At 35.7% G+C, this 26862-nt stretch overlaps 1 protein-coding gene across 7 annotated transcripts in view; it reads left to right on the forward strand.

Annotated features, from left to right (window-relative positions):
• The window catches only part of CCDC102B (coiled-coil domain containing 102B), a 187644-nt gene that overhangs the window by 149205 nt on the left and 11577 nt on the right, over nucleotides 1–26862 (forward strand). For all 7 annotated transcript variants that reach the window (XM_045085204.1, XM_045085207.1, XM_045085205.1 and 4 more), the window contains one exon: nucleotides 25967–26176. In XM_045085204.1, coding sequence (XP_044941139.1) covers nucleotides 25967–26176 — 210 coding nt within the window. The remainder of the gene's footprint in view (nucleotides 1–25966; nucleotides 26177–26862) is intronic.

Here is a 26862-nt window from a genome sequence, read left to right on the forward strand (position 1 = left end):
TGGGGAGGGATAAAGTACATATCAGAAAGAAGAGGGCTTTCTATTTTGACCTTTGGTGAGGTTGAAAGAAAAAAAATCAAAATGGAGGGAAGGCACGACTTTATGCCCACACTCATTCAGAATATGATTTGATGTGTTTTATATTTGACTATATTCGATATGTTCCCACCACAATGATTTCATGTGTGCCCGCTGATAGAGCTTGGTGCGTGTAATGTTTTAAAGGACAAGTGTATCAAGAAACCAGTGGCTAGTCACCTAAACTATAAAGATAAGCCCAATTTTCATGTTATACTCTACCTTCTGGGTTTAATTGAAGAAGTTCAGTACCCTCTAAACTTATTAAATTCATTTATTTCCTAGTAGGGTAGGATGTTTCCCTCAATTTTTAGAAATTCAACTATATTTAAAATATTTAAGCAATAGAATATGCTATTAGTTAGATAACCTTTATAAATACATAATTTTAAAATTTTATTCCTAATATGTATAACCCTGGTAAGCATGGGTGCCTATTAGAATAATTATTTTTTATCATTTAAAATTTTTAATTCCATTAAAGTTAACTTACAGAGGTATATTAGTTTCAGGTGTATAATATAGTGATTCAACAATTCTATACATTATCCGGTGCTCATCCCGATAAGTGCACTCTTAATCCCCATCACCTATTTCTTGCATCCCTCCACCCCCTCCCCTTTGATAAACCTCTGTTCTCTGTAGTTAAGTGTCCATTTTTTGGTTTATCTCTTTTCCGCACCTTTGTTTGTTTCTTAACTTCCACATATGAGTGAAACCAAATGGTATTTGTCTCGCTCTCACTGACTTATTTCACTTGCCATTCTGCTCTCTAAGTCCATCCATGTTGTTGCCAATGGCAAGGTTTCATTCTTTTTTATGAGTGAATATTCATATATATGAATATTATAAATATATATGTACGTATATATAATTAGAAGTCTGTTAGTGATATGGATTTAAGCATTCTGGCACATTTTGGGTTTATATTGACAGAACTCAGGAAACAGAACCTCTAAAGAGATATTTTATATAAAATATATGTGTTTTATATGTATTTTATATTAGAGAAAAATAATATTCTGGGAAAACTGAATTTCTTTTTCATATGGCTGCTCCCCCTGCTTGTGTGCCTGCTCTTTCTCTCTGTTTCAAATAGATAAATAAAATTAAAAATCTGAAAAAAAAATTGTGACTTATTTGAGAGCGAGAACGAGTGGTGGTGAGGAGCAGAAGAGAGAGAGAGAGAGAGAGAGAGAGAGAGAGACAGAGAGGCAGACCCCCTGGTGAGCAGGAAGCCCAATGCAAGGCTCCATCCTGGGACCCAAAGACCATGACCTGAACCAAAGGCAGATGCTTAACCTATTGAACCCTCCAGGAGTCCTAAATAAAATCATTTTTGTTTTTGGTTTTTTGTTTTTTAAGAGACACTTAGCTAACTGTAGCACTCAGGTGCCCAGGAATTGCTGGGATTGTTTTCTTAATTTCTTTTCCTGTTGCTTCATTATTGGTGTAAAGGGTTGAAACAGATTTCTCTACATTGATTTTGTATCCTTTAACTTTACTGAATTCATTTATCACTTCTAGTAGGTTTTTGATGTAATCTTTAGGGTTTTCTATATATTGTATCATGTTGTCTGCAAATAGTGAAAGTTTTACTTCTTCCTTACCAGTCTGGGTGCCTTTTGTTCCTGGTCTGATTGCTCTGGCTAGGACTTCCAGTACTAAGTTTAATAAAAGTAGTTAGAGTGGACACCTTTGTCTTATCCTGATGTTAGGGAGAAGCCTGTAAACTCTTCATCATTGAGTATAATGTTAGCTTTGACTTTTTCATATGTGACCTTTATTATGTTGAGGTATGTTCCTTCTAAACCTACTTTGTTGAGGGTTTTTATCATGAATAGATGTACTTTATGAAGTGCTTTTTCTGCATCTGTTGAGATACCATCTGATTTTTATCCTTTCTCTTATTGATGTGACGTATCATCATGTTATTTTATTTGCAAATATTGAACCACCCTTGCATCCCAGGAATAAATCCCACTTGCTCATGGTGAATGATTTTTTTTAATGTATTCTTTGTTTCAGTATGCAAAAATTTGTTGATGATTTTTGCATCTCTGTTTATCACAGATACTGCCCTGTAATTCTCTTTTTATCTAGTGTTTTTAACTGGTTTTGCTATCAGGGTAATGTTTGTCTCGAAGAACAAATTTGGAAGTTTATCTTCCATATCTGTTTTTTGGAAAATTTTGAGAGGAATAGGTATTAAATCTTCTTTTTAATGTTTGGTAGAATTCACCTATGAAGCTATCATGTCCTGGACTTCTGTTTGTTGGAAGTTTTTTTATTATTGATTCAATTTCATTGCTGATAATTAGTCTGTTCAAACTTTCTACTTCTTTCTGATTCATTTTTGGTAGATTATGTATTTCTAGAATTTACCCATTTTTTCTAGGTTGTCCTATTTGTTAGCATATCATTTTTTATGATACTCTTTTACGTTGTATTTCTGTGGTGTTAGCTGTTATTTCTGCTTTTTGATTTCTGATTTTGTCTGAGTCTCTCTCTCTCTCTCTCTCTTTGTGATGAGTCTGGCTAGAGGTTTATCAGTTTTGTTATCTTTTCAAAGAACCAGCACCTGGTTTTATTGATGTGTTTTATCTGTTCTATTGATTGATTGTTTTAGTTTCTATATCATTTATTTCTTCTATTATTTTATTATTTTCTTATTCCTGCAGATTTGGGGTTTTGTTTCTTCTTTATTTTATTGCTTCCTTGGGCATAATGTTAAGCTGTTTATTTGAGACTTACCTCACTTCTTGAAGTAGACTTGTACTGGAATTATTATTTTAACAGCAAAGAATCATATTAGCTTTTCTTTTCAGTACTGATCTGCTTAAGTTCAAAACAGTTGTTCTGGAATTATTTGAGTTTTATAAACTGAGGTCTTTTCATGTGTTTTTACCACAGGTTGAAGTACCATGGAAAAAGAAAAATTTTCCAAAGTCTGTATTTGAGTCTATGACTTTAAGCTTTCTAGTAATCACCACAATAATAATTATTGTACTAAAGAAATAAACAAGTGATAAGATAATTATTCTTTTTTTAAGATTTTATTTATTTATTTGATAGACAGAGATCACAAGTAGTCAGAGAGGCAGGCAGAGAGAGAGGAGGAAGCAGGCTCCCCACTGAGCAGAGAGCCCGATGTGGGGCAGGATCCCAGGACCCTGAGACCATGACCTGAGCTGAAGGCAGAGGCTTTAACCCACTGAGCCACCCAGGTGCCCCGATAAAATAATTATTCTTAACAAAGTATTTTTTAAAGATTTTATGTATTTATTTCAGAAAGAGAGGGGAGAGAGAGAGATAGAATGAGAGAGCACAGAAGCATGGGCAGGGGGAGGGGCAGAGGGAGAAGCAGACTCCTCGCTGAGCAGGGAGCCCAATGTGGGGCTCTGTTCCAGGCTACCAGGACCCTGGATTTTGACTTGAGCCAAAGGCAGAGGCTTAATCACCTGAGCCACCCAGGTGTCTCTTTACAAAGTATTTTATCAACCAAAGAGAATATGTCTTACAAAAAGTGGAGGGTGTCATCTGGAGGTGAGCATGGATAGAATTTAAAAAGGCCAAAAGAGAAAGGAAGAAGAAAAGTCACTTAATCTCTGCATCTTTTCCTTAAATATTAAAAAGTAATGGAAGGTACACATATATCTATTAAAATACATGTTTCTGTTTTCTTTCAGACTGAGTATCATTAAGTATTTACAGCTAATGTTTATGAATGCTTTGTAGGTCCCATGTGCTTTATAAGCCCGTAACATATGTGATTTCATTTCATCAACACATCAGCCCTATAAGAGAAGCACTATTTTCGTTTTACAGATGAGAAAGCAGACGCAGAAAGTTTAGGGAATGTGCCCCAGGCTTCACAGCTAGTACATGGCAGAATTAGAATTAAACCTCACACCATCATAAATCAACGAAATATTTAAGTGTTTTTCTTCTTACTCTTTTGAACCTATTTTTTTAAATGTTTTTGGAACATAAGCCTCCTATGTTACAGTGTCAAATACAAATATACAAAGCAGGCAAACCCCAGCTATATGATGCAGCTAAATAATGATATAATATGTGATTACAGGAACACTTGCTTTTTTATTATATTAAAAATATGTTTTAACCATGATTATCAATCTACCAGTCTTAAAAAATCATCAAGCATCCTTAAAAAAGGAGTGATTATGTGCAATACAAAAGTAGGCTTTGCCTTGCTGCACTTTAGAAAATTTGAATCTGAGCCATTTGGGTAAGAATGTAAACAAACAAGACAGTTATTACCAGTCAAACACTGGAAATCCATGTCCTGTAGCACAGAGAAATAAAATGGGATATATTATTCATTAGGCCATCACTGACTTTTGTAAGGAGATCCCACAATCCTGCCCACTGGCTTTTGTTTGTTTAACTCCTGGGTCTTTAAAAATTTCTGCTCCTGTTCTATATTTTCTCTTCTTCTGTGTCATATCCTTGCCTCCACTAAGGTTTATCTGTTAATCCAAGTGGAGTAGAAACCAATGTCATTCAGAACTCAAAAAATTGGATACTTTGACTACCCTATAGGGGGAGGGAAAAAGGTCCTTCCTCGGTCTATTTTACTTTGTGGAAGTGAGGAGATGTGGAAGTGTTGGAGGGAGCTGAAATAAAAAACAAGTACATTAAGAAACGCAAAAGAAATTTGCCTGATTCTAGATGAGAGCCATTTAAAACTTTCCTTACAAGTGATTTTGAATTCAGGTCATAAATAATTATTGGAAACTAAATTTCAAATAATACTCAAGTCTATACTTTGACCTTTTTCAAATCTGTTGGGGATATCTTTTCTCTACCATAAATGTCTAAGAATTTTTCAGTAAAAAGGTCAGGTGAGTTGAAGATTCTCATGTAATCGATCCATAGGCATTGACATTTGTTTTTGAATTTGGACAAATGTTCGTGTTGGACTTTAGCTCACTGACATATTTGAGTAATTGATTTTTTTAACTGACTTACACTTGAGAAATATCTTTTCCTTTTCTAAAACAGAAAATTTAAACAACAGATGTAAAGCTGCACTTACATATACCTCTAATGTTGCTATCAAAACTCAAAACAATATTTTGTCAGGCTCAAACTTTTAACCTTACCAAGTGACTAAAAACATTGAAAAAATCTCAAAATCGTAATATATTTATAGTGCACAGTGGAAAAGCACGTTTTACATAGATGTTTTATTTATCCCTGCCAGAGTATAAATAAAATTCTGCAAATATTGAGAATAATGGGGAGACACTATGAATAAAAGTGAGAAAAACCATTCCTACTTTCATGCATTGGTTTCTGAATGTATATATTCAGTGTACTGGGACACAGCCTCATACATTGGCCATTAGTATGTCACAAATAGGGGACTATGTCCTGCCTTGTAGAGCTGCTCTCTCAAGTTGGAAAACATAGATGTCATTTAACAAACCATTCTCACCTTTTTAGGCTTGCTGTTGATTTGTGATTGGTATTTGGAAGGCTGGTGCATCCCTTGGTAATACACCCATTTTTTTTTCTCCTTTGTTAAATGTACCCAACCTTTTAGGTGATGTTTCAGGAACAACAGGAATCTGTTGGTAAACCACTTTCTATGAAGTCTTTAGATCATGGTGCTGGCAGACAAGAGAAAAGACAAACTTAAAGTACTTTTCAATTCAGGGGAAAACTATACATTGCCTCTCATAGGAAGGTTCTGGTATATTGTCACTAAATGGCTATTCTCTGAGGCTCACGGATCACACCTTCGGTCAGGGAACAGCTAGATCACCCTGCTGAGCGGCAGCCCATTCCATTGGACCCAAGAATAACCTTGAACCCTGATATTACAGCTCTATTTATCACCCATTATTCAAGCACTGGACTGGTGGAGGATTGAGAGTGACTCATGTTGACTGGATGCCACCATCCTTCCCATCTGGTTGCTAAAATGCCTCTTCTGTGATTTAAAGGGAAAAAAAAAAATTCTGGCAGATAGGATATGGGAGTCAAAAAAAAAAAAAATCACGGTTTTTTATGTCCACATCTGTATGTCCATCCCTGTGCCTCTTGCATAGACGTCTTTGTCTTTAGTCTTTCAGTTTTGCTTTGTATAGAGGACCCTAGCCAAGAGACCATGTGATTCACCAGTTTCCGGTCAGGTGTGTTTATTGTTACCTTTAGTCATTTGTCCCCTCATTCAACATTGATGACAAGTGTATTTCTCCAAGTATTGGGAAGATTTTTTTCTCACCACTGTCTTTCAGGGCCGCTGCTAAGTAGGTAGGTGCTCAAGTACCTTCCATTTTTATCTCCTGCTGACCTATCAAGAAGATGTACTCACGGATCATACCTGATTTCCTGTCCTTCTACATTAGCTTACTGAAAGACACCACCCATGAAGTCATACGTGTGAGCTAAGAGGGAGACATCCATGTCATATAGATCGGTAATTTGAGGGTTAGGTCCATCTGTCTTGTGTAAATTACTGCTGTCCTCTGCACCTGCTGGGCCTGAACATCAATATATTATTTTCATTATAAGAAGGATTATTCTTAAGGCTGCCTGATTTTATAGATTAATGGGTGTGATAATACCCAGACCATGATGGGCAGCTCTAGACTCCCAGGGTCAGGACTCATTCTCTATTAGGAACTGGTTTTTGCATATGAGGAGCTAGTTTTCAAATAAGAAGTAGTCCAGCTCTAGAGATAGCATTGCCTTATTTGAGAACCCTAGGAATCTGTTCTGAGACTCCTCGATTGGGGTCTGCCAGAGTCTCCATACGGTATCCTTTTCTCTGACATAACACTGGATTTGCATGGCCAAGTGGAATGAATGGCAGGGAAGCATACCCAACATCGTGGAACTGCTGCTCCCTTTCTGGCACTAGGTCTCATTTAAAAGTGCCATGCTTTAAGAAACCCCACAAATGGGTCATAACTTTACTTCCAAGTGCTGGATCTCCAGGTTCCACGGCCAACCATTCTGCCTCTCTTTTAGTGCTATAACTTTTCCCTTATTTTAGAGGTGACGATTCTGCATGCTCCAGAAAACTAGGTCCCTAAATATTTCATTGGAGTGGTAGGACCCTTAATCTATGTGGATGAACTTCCTACTCTCTGACATGCCTGTGAGTTACTAGGGCACCCCTAATACTTACCATTTCTTGTCCATCAGATGTGTACTTAGCTTGATATATTTAATAGAATGGACCATTGACATGTTCTGAAGGACACCAAGGTCATTTGAGTTCCGGCAAAGATACAACATCCAGAAAGAAAATATGAGATTGGGTTACCGCTTGATTACATTTGGTTGTCTGTCATCAACCCACCATTCATTTGCTGTTTCCGAGGGCCCTGCAGGTTGATTGTGTCTACATGGTCTTCAAGGCACTCCTTTCAGCAGTTTCACTGGGATGAAATACTGCTTCAAGGTGTTCAAGTGCATCTACTCAAATAAGCTCTTTGCAGGTTCCAAAGTCCCACTACTTCCCTCTTAGGGCCCTGATTTAGCACAAGAGAACTGTCAAGACTAAGTGTTTTGCCTCCCATGCAGCTCTTCCATGTAAGATTAATTCCTGGGCCTGGAGACACCTAGTCTACCCACCAGATTCAGGAGATAAGAGCTTCTTTAAACACTGTCAGGGACAAATTCAGGCTTTAATAACATTTGCTGATTTGAAAATTGGCTGACCTGAGTCTGTCAGTTATTTTCTTTATGGCTTCCAAGTCATTTAACAAAATCTGGCCAAGCTCAAAATCCAGATAATTACCATTGCCTCTATCTTATTTAACTCTTAAGTGACTATATACAATGTTTCCTCTTTAAATCTATGCCTCCCCTCACCTTCTCCAAATCCACAGGTGAGGTTCATAGTTCGTATTCTGCGACCACCCCCTAGGGTCCTTGCAGCCGGCCTCTAGTAAGCACTCCATTACCAGAATCACATCCAGAAGGTCTGTGTTTCAGGGCCACTATAAGTACAACTCTTTTAATTTGAATCTTTCAAGAAAATAGATGTATTTTCATCCTCTCTACCTTTCCATTTCTTCACCAGAATCAACCCTATTTATCAGTTTCCTTTTTTAAAAAATATAATTATCTCTTTAAATTGTGTTTTGGGACGCATGCATACACTAATATTTTTATTTGGATGTTTGGATTTATTTTTGTACTTAGAAGCAGAGAATTTTTTGATGCAGTATTCCCTGGCTCATGGCATGTCGTCACCCTGGATCTCTACAAAGTCCCTCTCTTCTTGGCATTCACTCATTCATTTTTTATTTTCTGTGTACCCCCCACACACACACCCATCCCCTCCATAGGCATTTACTGGAATATGTATATGTTCTTGAAAAAATGTACACTTTAAACTTTTATAAATGATGTTATCGTATACTTGATTCTGTTTGTTAATTTTTTTTAATTAATTTTTTTATTTTTTATAAACATATATTTTAATCCCCAGGGGTACAGGTCTGTGAATCACCAGGTTTACACACTTCACAGCACTCACCAAAGCACATACCCTCCCCAATGTCCATAATCCCACCCCCTTCTCCCAAAACCCCTCCCCCCAGCAACCCTCAGTTTGTTAATTTTTAAATTGAACATTATCTTTTGAGATTAATTTCCGTCATTTGTGTACTATTTGAACACAAGTTATATTCATCATGATCCTCTTCTCAAATTCTTTAACATGTATCACCCTAGAATAGGTGCATTGTAGAGTTGTTCTCTCAAGTTGGAAAACATAGATGTCATTGTACAAACCATTCTCACCTTTTTAGGCTTGCTGTTGATTTGTGATTGGTATTTGGAGGGCTTGTGCCTCCCTGGTAATACACCCATTTTTTTTTACTATAAAATGTCTGGTTCATATTAAATTCCCTCTATTTGTTCAAGGATGTGTTTTCTTTCTGTTTGTCTAAATGCAGTTGAGTTTATTAAGGCATAAGGGGTTATCTTAATTTAGTCATCTTCTTATACTAGAACAGTTCTCCCATTATTTCCTCATAGATTACTATTTTTAAAAATCATAGTAGTCCTATGGCAGAATATACCACATTCTGGAGTTGCCTAACTTTGCTAATGGTATTTGTTATTCTAGTTCCCATATTACTTGTGAGGAGGAAAGTAGGTAGAGAGCAGGATTTTGTCAACCTCAGCACTACTGATATGCTGTGGGGTGTTGTCCTTTGTGTTGGAGGACATTTAGCAGGATTCCTGGCCTCTACCCACCAAATGCCAGCAGCACCTCCTCACACATAGCGAACAAAAATGTCTTCAGGCTTGCCAGATGTCACCTTTGGGTAAAACGACCCTGGTTGAGAACCACCGATTTACAGGCTAGGTTACAGTCAGGTTAAACATTCTTTAGCAAGAATAACATGTACTTCATAAGAAATACATCTATTTCTTATGAAGTACATAAGAAATACATCTATTTCTTATGAAGTACATAAGAAATACATATATTTCTTATGATTTGCATAAAGAGAAACGTGGTGCCATCTTGTTCTACTGTTAGTGATGCTGAGCATGATTCCTTGATGAGGGCGTGGGCATCCAGCTCTCTCCAATACTCATTTTGAAATTAGTAAATGATCTTTCAGAAAAGTCTCTGATATCCTAAAAATACCCTGTTCTCTAAATACCTTTATCTAATGCTTTTGGCACCCATCGGTGATCTTTATGTGAACTGGTTATAATTATTATAATTCATAGTTTTTAAAAGTTCTAATTCTGGGGGTGCCTGGGTGGCTCAGTGGGTTAAGCCGCTGCCTTCAGCTCAGGTCATGATCTCAGGGTCCTGGGATCGAGTCCCGCATCGGGCTCTCTGCTCGGCAGGGAGCCTGCTTCCCTCTTTCTCTCTGCCTGCCTCTCCATCTACTTGTGATTTCTCTCAGTCAAATAAATAAAATCTTTAAAAAAAAAAAAAGAAAGTTCTAATTCTGGCTATCTTTCTATGGTTATTAGCTGGCATTCTTCTGCAAAAAAGAAAAAAATTTGTTTCAAAAAATTTCCCTCTTTGTTTATCCTTCTTTGGGTTATATTAATGACTTATGAGTTTATTTTTATTCAACTTACTATGCACTAATATTGTTTTCATTTTTGATGTTCAAACTGTCCCAGATTTAGCCACTAGGAGTTCTTTTAAGCTGGTGTCCTAATGACATTTTTCCATTAATCACCCAGTGATTAACTGTTTTCAGACACAGTTATATTTTAGTTCATCTTGTGCTTTCCTAGCTTTGGAATTAGAGTTAGGGATTTCTCAAAGAGCCATGGTTTACCTTACTGGAAGGATCTGGGTGCTGAACATGTTAATTTCCCTTGCAGTATAATTGCTCCCACATCCTTTCAGTAGAGGGAGATAGAAAACTGCCTTCACATTCATATTTCAAAATTTTCATTTAAATTTAGCATTAAGTATTTATTGCTGACCTTTTCTGCCGAGATAAAATTTACACACAATTTAAATAACAGATATTGAGTGATACTGATCAATGCATCATGAAATATGCAAGCATCTTTATAAAGCACACTCTTTACAAGATATGGAATATTTCTGTCATCCTGAGAAGTTTTCAAGTTTACTAATGCCTCTTCCTGGCCAATTTCCCACCTTAGAGGTGCCATAAAATTTTTCCCATTCTAGAACTTCATATGGATGGAAACATACCATAAATACTTGACTGTACCAGTCGCCTCATATTCTGTTTCATACGTGGTGTTTCATGTATCGATAGTTTTTTCCTTTTCATTTAGTAATAATATCCCATTGTATGAATACACTGGAAGTTATTGATCTATTCTCCTGTTGCTGAACACTTTTTTCCCCATATTTTGACCATAATGAATACAACTTTTAATATATTTTAATTTATTTATGTTTTGTGGTCATGTTTTTATTAATCTTGGGAGGGGAGTTGAATTGCTGGTTCATTGTGTAGGTATAAAACTAATTTTTTAGAAAACTACCAGACTAGTTTCCAATGTATATGTCTCATTTTCTTAATTTTTTATTTATCTCTTTTTAAAATTTTGTTTCTTTTTTTATAAGATTAATATAAAAAGTTATTTGCTTTGTCTTACAACATACATAAAATTGTTACAAACTCACATCAGTACTATGACCCCAGATAATCCTCTTGAATGTTGTTTAAGATTTCCATGCAGTCCTTACTGCTCTGAGAATATATCCCACTGGATATTGAATGAGAGTTTTGTGTTCAGAATCACTTAATAGACTATATTCTGGGTTATATAATCAATATGATACACGTTTGTTAGTTTACATGTATCCTATATTATATTTTTACATATTTTTCTCTTTTTGCTTTGATATAGTTCATGCTGGAGTGTGGTATTATTATAGCTTTTCTTTGTCATGATGGTGGTTTTATAAAGAGTATTTTTCAGCAATTCAAAGTTCCATTGTATGTATATACCACCACTTTATTCATCTATTGATAAACACTTGGACAACTTCCATAGTTTGGCTATTGTAAATAATGTAAATAACTTAGGGGTGCAAATATCCTTTTGAATTACCATTTTCATATTCTTTGGGTAAATAGCCAGTAGAGCAACTACTAAATCATAGGGTAACTCTATTTTTAATTTTTTGAGGAACCTCCATACTGTTTTCACAGTGTCTGTACCAGTAGTGCATGAGGGTCCCTTTTTATCCCACATCTTCACTGACACTTCTTATTTCTTGTGAATGTGTTTTGTTTTTGTTTTTAGCCATTCTGACAGGTGTGAGGTGATAACTCATTGTGGTTTTGATTTGAATTTCCCTGATGATGAGTGATGCTGAGCATCTTTTCATGTGTCTATTGGCCATCTGGATGTCTTCTTTGGAGAAGTTTCTGTTTAAGTCTTCTGCCATTTTAAAAGTTGTATTGTTTGTTTTTTAGCACTTAAAAAATTCTGATTCTTATTTTATTTTCTACTTTTAGTAGTTTTGCATGGATACTGCATTCCTTTTTTCTGTTTGTGACAAAGTGGGTAAGATTTTCCTAGGCAAGCAAGAATAAATAATGATAGGTGGTTTTATGGAAACGGTGGAATAATGAAGAGTGTGTGTGGGTTATGTACCTAATTTCTTAGTTCTAGAGTATTTTCTTTGGTTGATACACTAAAAGGATTGGGTTTGTTTGTTTGGTTTTAACTAAAGATCTTAGGTAGAGGAATGTGGATTAATCTGTATTCTGATTCTTTGATAGGAGCCTTAATAGCAACTTCTTGCTTTCCAATTTTTCTTATCCTAGAAATATCCAAATGACAATCCTACTTTCAAGAGTATAGTTCCCTGGTAAGTGGTCCCACCTCAGGACTGAAAGCTGTTATCTTTCATACTTTCTCAGCTCCTTTCTTACATTTCTTACAGTAGCTAGTATTCTGGTCCTCCAGGTCTGAGATTTCCTCTTGGTATCTCCCTCCGAAGGGTGATGTGATGTTCCCTTCTGGGAGTCCTCCCTAGCTGGTGTTCCCTCTTATGCATAATTCCCCTCTGACTGCTCCTGCATTGTCTCCAGAGAGGACTTTGCAGTTCTCAGATATATATTTTAACTCTTGTGAGTCAAGGTTTCTATTAAACTAAGTCTCTTAATTCTATTTGCAGAATGACTGATTTTATTTTTTCCCACTGCTGATTTTTGGAGGCTGCATGGAGAGATAGGGATTTAGCATGTGGTCATGCTCTAAACTGCGTGATTCCAAGAGACAGTATTGTTTGACCATGGGTGGTCATATATTATAGCATTGATTACAGAAAATAACTAAGAAACTTATTGTTTGAATATTGGAAAACAGGCATCTAAATAACTCATAGGCCAAAGAAAGATATTTAACAGAATATAAGACTGAAAGATAAAAGCCCTGAAATCTTGAGGGATGCTGCAAAATTCAGGGATATTTATAACATCAAGGACTATATTAGGAAACAGTTATGTCTACCATGGGATGGTGACTCTCAGATCTCAATTACAGGGAATGTAATTAACCCAGAACTCCAGCTGCTGTACTCTGAAATCAGGCAGTTAAGATCCCACTTCCCACAGACTACTCAGGCAGAGGGCAGTCTCCTTGTTTTTGGGAGATGTGACCTCCTCACTAGTGACTTTGACTTAACAGTTCCTCCATGGCCTCACCTGATTCTCCTTGGACCACGCTGACATCTAAAATGATTTCATCCAACCTTCCTTCCTCTCCTCCCACCTCCATATCTAAGTCAGTACTGATTGCAGTCCAGCTGCCCCTGACTCTCCGGCTCCCCCCTCATTTTCTCTCATACTAATTCCTCCCAATAAAGTCATTGCTTTTTTTTTTTTAATTATTTATTTATTTATTTATTTGACAGAGAGAAATCACAAGTAGGCAGAGAGACAGGCAGAGAGAGAGAGAGAGAGAAGCAGGCTCCCTGCGGAGCAGAGAGCCCTATGCGGGACTCGATCCCAGGACCCTGAGATCATGACCTGAGCCGAAGGCAGTGGCTTAACCCACTGAGCCACCCAGGCGCCCCAAAGTCATTGCTTTTTTTAATCCCTTTGTATAGCTTCTTCTTGGGGAGTACCTAGGGTAACAAAATAACAATGACCAAAAAAATTAACAAGCTAATTTCTAGCACAAAAAATAAAAATGGGCATGGAAAGATGGTATTAGGAATTAATAATATATTTAGAAAGTGTAATAGAGTTAGTAAACAAAGCCAGAAGTTGGTTCTTCAAAGAAAGAAAAAAGAAATTAAAATGAAATTTAAGTAAAATTAATCAAGAGCTTTAATTAGAAAAAAATAGTAACTAAAAAAGGACACAGCTTTAGGTAGAGCAGAGATTCACAAAGAAAAGGAAACACTAGGAAGGCATGATGCTAAAAAGAATAAAATCTTACAAGAAATAAGTTATTGACCAGAAAATTACAGCTTTACCCAGTATGACTCATACAAATAGAATGCCTAAATGGATTTATAACATCATATAAAGGAAATTAAAAATTAATAAATTAAGACTCTTCCTACAATAAAACTCCAGTATCAGGACATTCTATGGTAAGTTCTACCATTCAAAGTAAATCATTCCAATTTTATAGAACATATTCCAGGAGTAAAAAGGGGAAAAACTTTCCAGCTGTATCTACTGTGTGAGTTTAATGTTAATATTGCATCTAGACAGGAATAATACAAGAAAGGAAAATGACAATCATTCCCACACATAAATATAGTGGCAAAAATATTAACCAAACAGAGCAGTCTTAATCTGATAATGAATGATAACAATTTGGTTTGTCACAGGTGAAGGGTATATTTTAACATTAGATCATCTATTCTATAAATCAGCACATTAAACATTCTAAAAGAAAAAATTATGTGGTTATATCAAAATTCCCATAAAAATAGTTACTACAACTTATTTCATGATTTTATGGAAAAGCATTTTAGCACACTGGGAATAAAAGTGCATATTTACATCTTGATAGAATAGGGAAATTTTAGAGCAAATACTTAATGATGGAGTATCATCTTTATTTTTTTAGGGAGAGAGGAAGGGAGTGTGAGTGTTTTGGGGGTCTGCGTGGGGAGGGGTAGAGGGAATCTTAGGCAGGCTCCTGCCCACCGTGGAGCCAGTGCGGGGCTCAGTCTCACGACCCTGAGATCACGACCTGAACTGAAATCAAGAGTTGAACACTTAACCCACTGAGCCATCCAGGCATACCCTGATATCACTTTCTTTTTTTTTTTTTTTTTAAGAGTTTATTTACTTCACAGATAGAGATCACAAGTAGGCAGAGAGGCAGGCAGAGAGAGAGAGGGAAGCAGGCTCCTCACTGAGCAGAGAGCCCCATGCGGGGCTCGATCCCAGGATCCCAGGATCATGACCTGAGCTGAAGGCAGAGGCTTTAACCCACTGAGCTACCCAGATGCCCCAATGATATCACTTTCTTAATTTAAGATTCTCCTCCAGATGCCAGACAGTTCAACAAAAGAAGAAAAGTTAATAAAATTATAAGAATTGGAAAGATACAAAATTATAATTAATTATCACAGATGATATAATTACCTATTTAGAAAATACAAAGTAGTGTACAAAGCATAATTCATGAGAGTTTAAAGATATTGCTGGGTATAAAATCAATTAAGTATATATACACCAACAAAAATTTATATGCATAATATTTGTATATAATAAGTAATAAATAGAGCAGTATTTGTGCAATGATTGATAGACTAATCGAATAAGAGACTGAATCAGAGCCACACACATATGGACAGTGGATCTGTCAACAGATTTGTCATTGCATGCCGTTAATGAATGGAGGAGTCAGTAAAAAGTGCTGGCTTCAGATTAAGGATGAATGGGGAATTAACTTGCCTCATTATAAAATTAATCTTTTAAATGAACACTCTAATTTTAATGTGAAAAAAAGATGGTGTAATTCTGGCTTGATCAATAAGACTAATTTTTATTCTCCACTGTGTTTTTTTTTTTTTTTTTTAAGAATTCATCAATGTATCTCTTTTGTCAAATTTCCCCCCAAGTCAGATATTAAAAAGCAGCAAGCATCTTTAAAACATGAATGTGTTACACCAAGTCATTCTTGATGGAAAGTGGTCGTGTAGGGGCGCTTGGAGAAACCCGACACGGTTTCATTTTTCCATCGTACTTTTCTACCGTTTTCTCCTGTAAATTATATATACACCTTTTTCCCCTTCATAGCTCAATGTTAATAATTAAAGTTAACTTTCTCTTTTATCTGAACTATCAGAGTACATGCAATTAGTCAGTATATGTTCTAGGTAAAATGATACTAGAACTATCAAAATCTCTGAGAAGACCTGTTGGCAATTTTTTTTAGGGAGAGAGAACAAGAGCTGGGTTGGAGAGGCAGAGGGGGAAGGAGAGAGGGGAATCTCAAGCAGGCTTCACGCTCAGCATGGAGCCCAGTGGAGGGTCCAGTCTTACCACCCCGAGATCATGACCTCAGCCAAAACCAAGAATTGGAGACGCAACTGACTGCACCACTCAGGCGCCCTGTTTATCTACATTTACTTTTAGGAGAGATTTTGAAGATAAAGTCTACCTTTCATAGCTTGCTTAATTTCATCTTTCTTATAATGTATTTATTTTCCTAATGCAGATCTTGCTAAGGATTGTGTGTTTACATAGTTTTCTTAGTAATAGAGCCCACATGAGGATGCAGTTAACCCATGGCAAAATTAAGTCCCATTAAACACCTTATATAAACCTCTGGTTCCTGTTCTTACTGGAACAAGATCCACATTTTAAACCCTCTGCTGTGTTTCACATCTCAGGTTCTGTAAATCATGCTTCTGTAAAGTTCATGCCTGATCAAGTTTGTAAGAAATCCACTGCAGCAGAGAAAGCTTGGCAGGAGAGTGGCAGAAAAGCATCTTTTCACTATTTTGTTTTTAGATTATGCCTTTTCTCTGGTTTTTCTGGGACATTCTCATAAAACAATTTTCTGTGTTTAACATAACAACGTGTGATTATTCATATTTTTAAATCTTAACAGGTACTAGGTTATTCATAGGTGATTATTACATCATTTTTCAATGATTCTACAGTGAAATGGAGAAAATATTTGTGTGTGAAATTCTATAACACCAGTAAGAATTTTTTAGACTGCCTGGCTGTTGCAAAATTAGGGGTCCAAAATACCCATTTAGAGTTTTTTACTTGTGAAATCCTTAAGCTTTCTCTGCCAGAGTATAAGTAAAGTCTTTATACATGTATCTTCCTTGTCATTTTAACATATATTGACTTATTTATACATAGATACTGTGTTCTTGTGTAAATAGCTTACATTGCTTTTGATTCATGTTCAATCAGGATATATATTTTTGCCTCCTTTTTTATTGAACTATAATTAACTTATATTGTCTTAGGGTCAGATGTACAATATAATGATTCAGCAATTATATACATTACCCCATGCTCATCACAGTCGTGTACTCTTAATCCCCTTTATCTGTTTCACCCCTCCCCCACCAACCTCCCCTCTGGCAACCACCAGTTTATTTTCTATATTTAAGAATCTATATTTTTTGGTCTCTTTTTCCTTTGTTATTTCATTTGATCTGTTTCTCAAATTCCACACATGAGTGAAATCACATGATATTTCTCTTTCTTTGAGTGACTTGTTTTACTCAGCATGATACCATCTAGCTCAATCCATATTGTTGTAAATTCACTGTTATGGCTGAGTAATATTCCAGTAGGGGGGTGTATACCACATCTTCTCTATCTATTCATCTATTGATGGACATTTTGGTTGCTATTGTATTTTAATTATGTAAATAATCTTCCAATATACATAGGCATGCATATATCTTTTCAAATTAGTATTTTCTTTTCTTTTTTTTTTTTTTTAAAGATTTTGTTTATTTGACAGAGATTACAAGAAGGCAGTGAGGCAGGCAGAGAGAGGGGGAAGCAGAATCAATGCTGAACAGAGAACCCGATGCGGGGCTCGATCCCAGGACTCTGGGATCATGACCAGAGGCTTTAACCCATTGAGCCAACCAGGCCCCCTCAAATTAGGATTTTCATTTCCTTAGGGTAAATACCCAGTGGTGGAATTACTGGGTAATATGGTAATTCTATTTTTAATTTCTTGAGGAGTCTCCTTAGTGTTTTCCAGTGTCTTCACCAGTTTGCATTCTTACCAGTAGTACATGAAGGTTCCTTTCCCTCTGGCTATCCTCCTTAAAAAAAATAAATAAATAAAGTTTATTTGTACTTTACTAAAATTTATAACTTTTGCTATAAAGACACTATTAAGATAATTAAAACACAAGTCAAAGATTAGTAAGACATATGTGTAAAACAGGGGTACCTGGGTGGCTCAGTGGGTTAAAGCCTCTGCTTTCAGCTCAGGTCATGATCTCAGGGTCCTGGGATCGAGCCCCGCATCAGGCTCTCTGCTCAGTGAGGGGCCTGCTTCCCTCTCTCTCTCTGCCTGCCTCTCTGCCTACTTGTGATCTCTCTCTGTCAAAAAAAAAAACAACAAAAAAGACATATTTGTAAAACATACCTGGCAAAGAATGAATGTCCAAAATATGAAAAGGTCCCTTTTTAAAAAATTTTTTATTCAGTTTTATTTTTTGAAGAAGTTTTAGGGTTACCACAAAATTGAGGGTAAAATAATAGAGATTTATACCTCCTACCCCAGCCATGCATAGCCTCCCCCATTATCAAATCTATCACAGAGTGGCACATTGTAACAACTGATGAACTACACTGTCATGGCATTATCACCCAAATTCCATATTTACATTAAGGTTCAGTATTGATGTTATACATTATATGGATTTGAACAATTATATAAGGCATCTATCATTACAGTATCATATACAATATTTTCACTGCCCGAACAAGCTCTGTGCTCCATCTGCTTATTCTTCCCTATCTCTAGCCTCTCCTTTTACCCCCTACAACTTCTAATATTTTTATAGCCTCTCCTTTTACCCCCTACAACACTAATATTTTTCAGTGTCTCCAATTTTTCTTTTTCCAGAATGCCATTTGGTTGGAATCCTACAGTATGAAGCCTCTTCAAATTGGCTTTGTAGTAATACACATTTAAGATTCCTTCACACCTTTTTATGGTTTGATTGCTCATTTCTTTTGAGGGCTTTATTATATTCCCTTGTCTGGACATCCTTCAGTTTATCCCTTCACCTACTGAACGACACCTTGGTTGCTTCAAGTTTTGGCAATTATAAATAAAGCTGCAATAGACAACCTAATATGGATTTTTAGGCTTACTTATATATTGTTATTTTATTTTTTTTTTATTTCTTGTGCAGCTTTCTGTTTGGTCATAGTTTTTAGTTCCATTGGGCAAATACCAAGGTGCATGATCACTAGATAGTATGATAAGAATATGCTTAGTTTTGTAAGAAGCCACAAAACTCTCTTTCAAAGTGGCCATGTTCTTCTGCATTCCCACCAGCCATGCAAGAGTGTTCCTGTAGCTCCAGAGTCTCGCCAGCACTTGATGGTATCAGTGTTCTGGATTTTCACCATTCTAGTAGGTGTGTAGGGCCATCCCGTTGTTTTAATATGCATTTTCCTGATTATGTATGATGTGAAACATCTTTTCATATGTTATTTTACATCTGTATATCTTCTTAGTAAGATGTCTGTTATCTGTAGATCTTGGGCACGTTTTCAAATGGGTTTTTTTCTGTTGTTGAATTTAAAGAATTCTTTGTGTACTTTGGATAAAGGTCCTTTGTCAGATATGTTTTTTGCAAATATTTTCTTTCAGTCTTGGGCTTATCTTGACACTGTTTTTCACAGAGCAGACATTTTTAATTTTCATGATCTAGTTTATCAACTATTTCTTTCATGAATCATGCCTTTGGCTATGTATCTAAAAAGCCATCACCAAATCCATGGTCATCTAAATTATCTTCTGTGCTATATATTTTCTGAGAAGTTCTGTAGTTTTGTGTTTTACATCTGATTTGTGATCCATTTTGAGTTAATTTTTTAAGGGTGTATTGTCTGTATTTAGATTATTTCTTTTGCATGTGGTTCCCTCTTCTTTTATTTAACTTTAGCACACATCTTATTTCAAATTAGTTCTGGGGATGGCTCTTTACTTTTTGAAATTCTCCAAAGATTTAAAATGAAATTAAAGGTAACTAAAATACATGTGACATTGCCCCTTACTAAAATCATTTATTGTTCTCTTGACTTCTGGTAAAAGAGGGTGTGAGCTATCACTGAGCTGTATTTAACTGTGGGCAGGTGGGAAGTAGATTTTAATTTAGGAGAGAGTTTATGCAATTATTATTTGTGATTTTAAGACTTAGAGAAAGTGTTAAGAGACCCTGGGGTGGGATGACATCAGTAATATGCACACTGCATTAGGTTTGAGTTGCCAGACTTTTTAATGTGAGTCTACAGAATTGGTTTTCTTTTTAATTAGTCTCTTGGTAGAGAAAGATGAAATAAGATCAACACCCCAAAATATATCAAAAGAAAACATACTTTTGCTGTAATGGAGTACAATGGTTTCAAAATATGGTCGGTACAACTGCAAAGGGATATAGATATATTAACAGCTAATTTGTTAGCATGGTATGGGTATAATGAGCTCAGGACTGGAACCAAAGAGGAACTATAGGTGAACCATAGCTTGGACTGTTTGCCTTCCTTGAGAATTACTTTTACTCTTAAGGACTCCAGTTTCCTCATGGCAGGAAGTACAAATTTACAGGATTATTGTAAGGATAAGAAATAACATATATAGCTTTACAACAAAAATATATTGCCCTCAGTAATAATCTCATATTGCTAGGAAATAGCAGGCTTCCTGCCTTTTGCCTCTTACCTCCAAAATTACAGTTTGTAATGTGATTTTTATGGCTGACTTGTCTGAAATGAAAATTCTGAATATTTGCAAATATATTATTGGAATATCCACATGGTTTTAGGTGACTTCTCACGAGCCTGCAGAATGCTTCATAGTACATTCTGTTGTAGGTTTTCTCAGTTAACAATGTCCACTTGCAAAATGATTGTCATCTAGATAAAATATAAAAAAGTAAGATACTATTTCATCTGTCATTATTTGATTTGGCTGATGATTTTTTTCTTTTTTTTTTTTTAATTTTTAAAGATTTTATTTATTTATTTGAGAGAAAGGGAGAGAATGAGGCAATGGGGAGGGACAAAGGGAGAGGTAGAGAGAGAAGCAGACTCCCTGCTGAGCAGGAAACCTGACATGGAGCCTGATCCCAGGACTCAGATATCATGACCTGAGCAGAAGGCAGATGCTCAGCTGACTCAGCCACCCAGACGTCCCTGTATTTTTTTTTTTTTTAGAAAAAAAAAAAGTCACATGAAATATTTGAGTTTGGAATAAATATTTCCCCTAAATAAAATAATTTCTGCCTTATAAGACTAGGCTGTAGGAAATATTTTTCATATTTTATTTAAAAAAATGGAGGCTTTCAAGATAAAGAGGATTGAGACTCAACTATAGTTCATTCTACTGGAAGTCTTCTGTCTACATTAATGCATTTACCTGCCACAGAAGATATGCCAAGAGCAATGAGTTAAGAGTAAATCTAAGAAATCCTACCAGTGTTGGGTACAATAAGCTAAATAACTGACTCTTCCAGGATGCTTTCTTAATTTTGCTTTGTGTCTCATTGTTGTAATTGAAATCTAGGAAGGCTCTTTCCTAGAGACTACCATTGTGTGCTTCTCCTTCCTCCAACAGAACTTATAGGTTATTGAAATAGCATTGTCAGGTCCAGACTGATGAACGAAATGGCATGGCTCTGGGTTCATAAACTTGCATTCTAGTTATTGTGTTGATTAAAATCTTTGATGTTCTTTCAATAGCATTAAGGAGCAATAACATTGAGTGAGATGAAAATGTTTAGAAATGATCCCATAGTTCTATCTTTGGGAATAATCGCAATATTACATTTTCCACAAGCGACTCAGATAATTCTTATGTTCACATTTACTTTCAGGAACCACTGCCTGCTTGTCTAGATTTCATATCATACTCTACCCTACACCTAATATTTCATGATAGAACTCTTGGCTTTTGTAATGTTCAAACCTATTTCCTGCTTCTTTTATTGAAACATTCTTGCCTTGAATCTGCCTCTTTGACTTCTTAAACTTCAGATTTCAGCTTGCATATTACTCCTTCAAATAACCTCTGAGTGCCTCATTTATTTCAGGCCTTTCTTACAGCACTCAGGGAATTCATCCCTCATATGAGTTTAAGCCCAATTTATACCTATATTTGTATTTTGTCAGTAGACTATTTGGTGCCTCTTATGTAAGAGATACTAAATAGTTTTTGTTAAACACTTGAATAGTTGTTTGGGTGTTTACATATTTTTATCAATGTTTATTTTGTTAATACTTTATTTATTTGACACAGAGAAAGAAAGAGAGAGCACAGGCAAAGGGAGAGGGAGAAGCAGTCTCCCCACTGAGCAGGAAGCCCAATGCAGGACTTGATCTCAGGACCCTGAGATCATGACCTGAGCCAAAGGCAGACTTAATCGATCGAGCCACCCAGGTACCCCTATTCTCAATGTTTAATATGAATAACATTGGAATCATTAAATAAAAAAATATATATTTTACCAATTACTCCTTAGAGAATATATTTTCACATTAAAAATTCTAGAAAACATTTTTTCAATAACTCCCATATTCCCTGAAATTTATTTAACAATAATACCCACTATTAGTGAAAATTCATGGTATGAATGAAAATAGAATAGAATATATAGAATAAAATAGAATGAAAAATTTTAGGATTTTTTTTCTTGATTACTAAAAGCAAATAAATGGAATTCTATTTCAATTTGATTGTGATTATTAGAATTGCTTACAATAAATTCTGAAAGCTTAAAATAGTACCTGATTTTTCCTTTCTTTTTATCTTGCATTCAGTTGAATGTCTTTTAAGATTTATTTATTTTGGAGAGAGAGAGAGAGCACAAGCCAGGAGGAAGTTCAGAGGGAGAGAGCATATGGAGCAGACTCCCCACTGAGGGCAAAGCCCAAGGTGGGCTAGATCTCACAGCCCTGAATCATGACTTGAGCCAGAATCAAGGAAATCAGGAGTCTGAGGCTTAACTGAGTGAGCCACCCAGGCTCCCCTCAGTTGAATGGGTTTTTTTTTTTTTTTTTAAAGATTTTATTTATTTGACAGAGAGAAATCACAAGTAGACAGAGAAGCAGGCAGAGAGAGAGGGAGGAAGCAGGCTTCCTGCTGAGCAGAGAGCCCGATGCGGGGCTCGATCCCAGGACCCTGAGATCATGTCCTGAGCCGAAGGCAGCGGCTTAACCCACTGAGCCACCCAGGCGCCCCATGAATGGGTTTTTTAATGTTAATAGATTTTCATATGATTCTTAGAAAAGAATAACATATAAGAAAAAATTATATAAAGTGAAAACAGAAATAAAACTGTTTATAGTATTTATGATGTTCCAATTTCTACATAACCTTTACTTTTTTTGCTGTGTGTTGTATACATAAATTTATGAAATAATTGCTCTGTCAATAACTTGCAAATAGTAAATAATCAGATATCATTATTTAAGATTTGTAGTTACAACTTATAAAATCATTCCTTCCTTTAATTATTATTTTTAAATATTTTGAGTTTATTCATTCAAACCATCTGTTACTTATATAAAATCTGAGTTCTACCTGTAATCTGTTATCAGGTACGAAATTGACTTAGGAATTTTATTTTAAATGCCTATAGTTTCACAAAGCCTTGACATGACATATTTGTCCTTGGCCAGAAATACATATGTTTTCCTAAAATTAATTTTTCATCACCAAGTTAATGACTTTTTGTGATAGCTTTATTATTTTCATTCTGATAAGTGATGTGATGATATCAAAAAGTTTAAGCATTATTCTTAATAATTAAAAAAATGACATGTTGGTAATTGGATTTTGAAATACTGTTTTCACCTCATATTCCCAAATAGATCCCCTACATGTTAAACCACATCATCTAAAATTGATCCCTGGGGTGCCTGGCTAGTTCAGTGGGTTGTGTGTCCAACTTGATTTCAGCTCAGGTCATGATCTCTCCGGGTCCTGGGATCAAGCTGGTATCAGACTCGTCACTCAGCAGAGATCCAATCTCTCTCCCTCTGCCCCTCCTCCCCAACTTGAATGTACAGGCTCACGCTCTCTCTCTCAAATAAATCTTTTAAAATAAAATAAAATAAAATAAAATTTGATCCCTTAGTTTATTGTATATAATTGATAAACAAGGTCTAGTCCCAAGAATGTAATTTTTGTTCCTGCCTTTTAGAAGCCAGAGCTTCTCTTAGATTTGGGAACAGAACACTTTCTACAATAATGGTTCAATTTTATATACATGAAAAAGCAGACTTTGGAGATTTTTTTAACCGAATCCATTTCCAAAGATATTTTGAAGCCTAACATTTTTCTTTTTTTTTTTTTAAAGTATGACATTTTTAAGTTGATTTTGATTAAGTTGACTTGTCTTTTAGAATTTAAAATGTCATGAAAAATATTTTATAATAGTCTAATACTAATCAATACTCTTCAGTCAAACCATTTGGAACTAACAATGTAAAAATAAATAATTTCCAATTTTTATTTTAACAATGTAAAAATGCCTCCTATTTTAATCATGTTACATGGTTCAGAAAGCATTTCAAATAATTGATTTCTTTCAGTCCTTATAATTCCACAAATTCGATGAATCTGGTGTCCTTGTCTTAATTTTATTTAAAAACAGGAACAGAAAGAAGAAACATATATCAGATTCAGCCAATGAGAAAGTGACAGAACCAGGACTATGTTCCATTTGTTTTTCTATGGTGAAGAATGGCTTCACCATTAGATTTATGCCATGAAATTACTTTGACATTTGGATATACGTATGCCCAAATTTATAGAAGAAATAACTGTATAATTATTTTCCCAAATTATATTACCATAATTTCTTCTCTAAGTAGAATATTGCTATGTAAAATGTTTTCCTCTCTATTTCATTAATTTTTACTTTCCACAAACCCTGTCACATTGGGGAATAAATTGACCATATTGGGCTTTGAAGTTAACAGATTAATCTTACCCACAGAATCAGTGATAAATCAGGATTAGAATTCAGCGCTCAGAATTAGATTTTAGAGCTGAAATAATTACTAATCATTTCTACTTAAAACATTCAAAACAAGAAAAAAAATCATAACAGGCAAACACAATTCAACCACATTTTAAGAATGAACAACTTTTTAACATAATAAAACTACATAAAATTAACACATTTGCTATTGCGTCTTAAAGTCTAAATTTTAAAAATGTTAAAATAAAAACTGACCAAGGGATACATTAAAATTACCCTAAATCCATTAAATCAAAACTTCTAGAGGTAGGTTCTGGTCACTGGCAACTGTAAACATTTCTCTGGGAGAATCTCATGTGCAGCCTTGGTTGGGCACCATGGGGTGAAAGCAGAGGTGAGCAGATTTTTTCTGTAAGGGGCCAGATAGTAAATAATCGAGGCTTTGCTGGTGATATAGTCTCTATCCCAACAGCTGAACTGTGCCATTGTTAGTGTGAGAACAATCATAAGCAACCAATGAATGTGGTTGCACTACAATACAGCTGTGTTTATGACTGAAATTTAAATTTTATATAATGCTAATGTGTCTGAAATAGTACTTAAAAATTTTTTTTTTCAAAAATAAAACCATTATGGAATATACTAAAATAAGTGGGTCAGCTTTGGCCACCTGGCTGTGGTTGCCAACCTCTCTTCCCTAGAAATCCAATTAACCACTTATTCTGTGTGTTTGACTTTATTTTACACTACTCTAATTGTGGAATTTATACTATTCTGTTACATTCATTTTTCTTTGTTCTCCATGACCAGCATAGTATGTGGAACTTGAAAGGTATAGGAAATAAATAAATAAATGACCGAGTGAATATATGAGCTATATCCGTGCAACCAGAATTGCCCAAGAAATTATTTTGCACCTTCTCAATCGATAAATGTTCACCATTTAAGTGGAGATTGTTGGCAGAATACCTTAGTTTTCCCCCTGACATATTTACTTGACAAATATGGTCTGTGTGGTTATAGACATAGTCTCATGAGCCAGGAGGAAAGCTCTAGTGGTCTAGGGCATGGCATGGTCTTAGGATCTTTGTGTTGTTCACAACTTTTCAGACAAATATGGTTTCCTTTTAAAAATTATACTTATGTATCTGTGAACCTTTCTCAGTGGGGGCTTTTTTGCTGGGTGCCTTGCCTTTTGACAATTACAAGTGTTCCATGTTCTCTCTTTGTGTTTTCTGTGTTTAGCTAGAGAGATTGCAGGCTGAAAATATCTCGGAGTGGGACAAGAGGGAAATACTTGAAACAGAAAAGCAAGGACTGGAAAAAGAAAATAGAAAACTCAAGGCTCAAGTGAAAGAAATGGAAGAGCTCCTGGGTGGGAAAAACAGATTCAGCACAAACTCTCAAAGTTCTGATTTCAAGACATCACGAGTTGATCTGCAGGAACAAAGCAAGGTACGGGTTCCCCCGGGAAGCAGCGTTCTCACTCGCGACGCATGCCTCCCTGGTGCTTGGTAGCGGCTGCCTCCCTTTTACCCGCCTCCCAATCTCAACATTTTCTTTTGTGTTACTTAACGTCTGATCACTTGCTCTCTCTGTCACGGTAAGGTAGAGTAACATTGTTCATGAATAGGAACACAGAGTGTCACACACTTTGTATGAAAAAGTTAGAATAGGACACATCTGACAGTTTCAGTCTTTTCCAAAAGGAAGAAAAAACTAAAAGGGATCTTTGTGTTTTTTGTTTCCTTTCATACTTTTGTCTCAGTATTTTCAAGCAATTGATCTTACTTCTCAGTAAGTAACCTTCTGCATTAGGCTGAGCAACTGTGGAGGGAGCCTTGGTCAGCAGTGACGGCACCTGCGTCATTTCCGTTTAGCTGAAGCGCACTCTCTTCCGGTTCGTTTTTAGTTTCAGAGAAATTATTTTTGAGTCAGTTCAGTGCATTGTTTGGCAAATAGCTTTTATAGGCTATAATATAAATATTAGAACTAGAATTAAATTCACCCTCTGATTTTGAGAACTTCAGGTTTTTGGAATTGTTAAATCCTATAGATAGGATTTTTAAAAATAAATAGCTTTTATATTTAAAAAATAATCTCTTAATGGCAGTTGCAGTTTGTGTGTTTTAGGGTCAACA

Source organism: Mustela putorius, unplaced genomic scaffold (assembly GCF_011764305.1).
Source record: "Mustela putorius furo isolate JIRA1106 unplaced genomic scaffold, ASM1176430v1.1 tig00000835_pilon_pilon_pilon, whole genome shotgun sequence".
Lineage (NCBI taxonomy): Eukaryota > Metazoa > Chordata > Mammalia > Carnivora > Mustelidae > Mustela > Mustela putorius.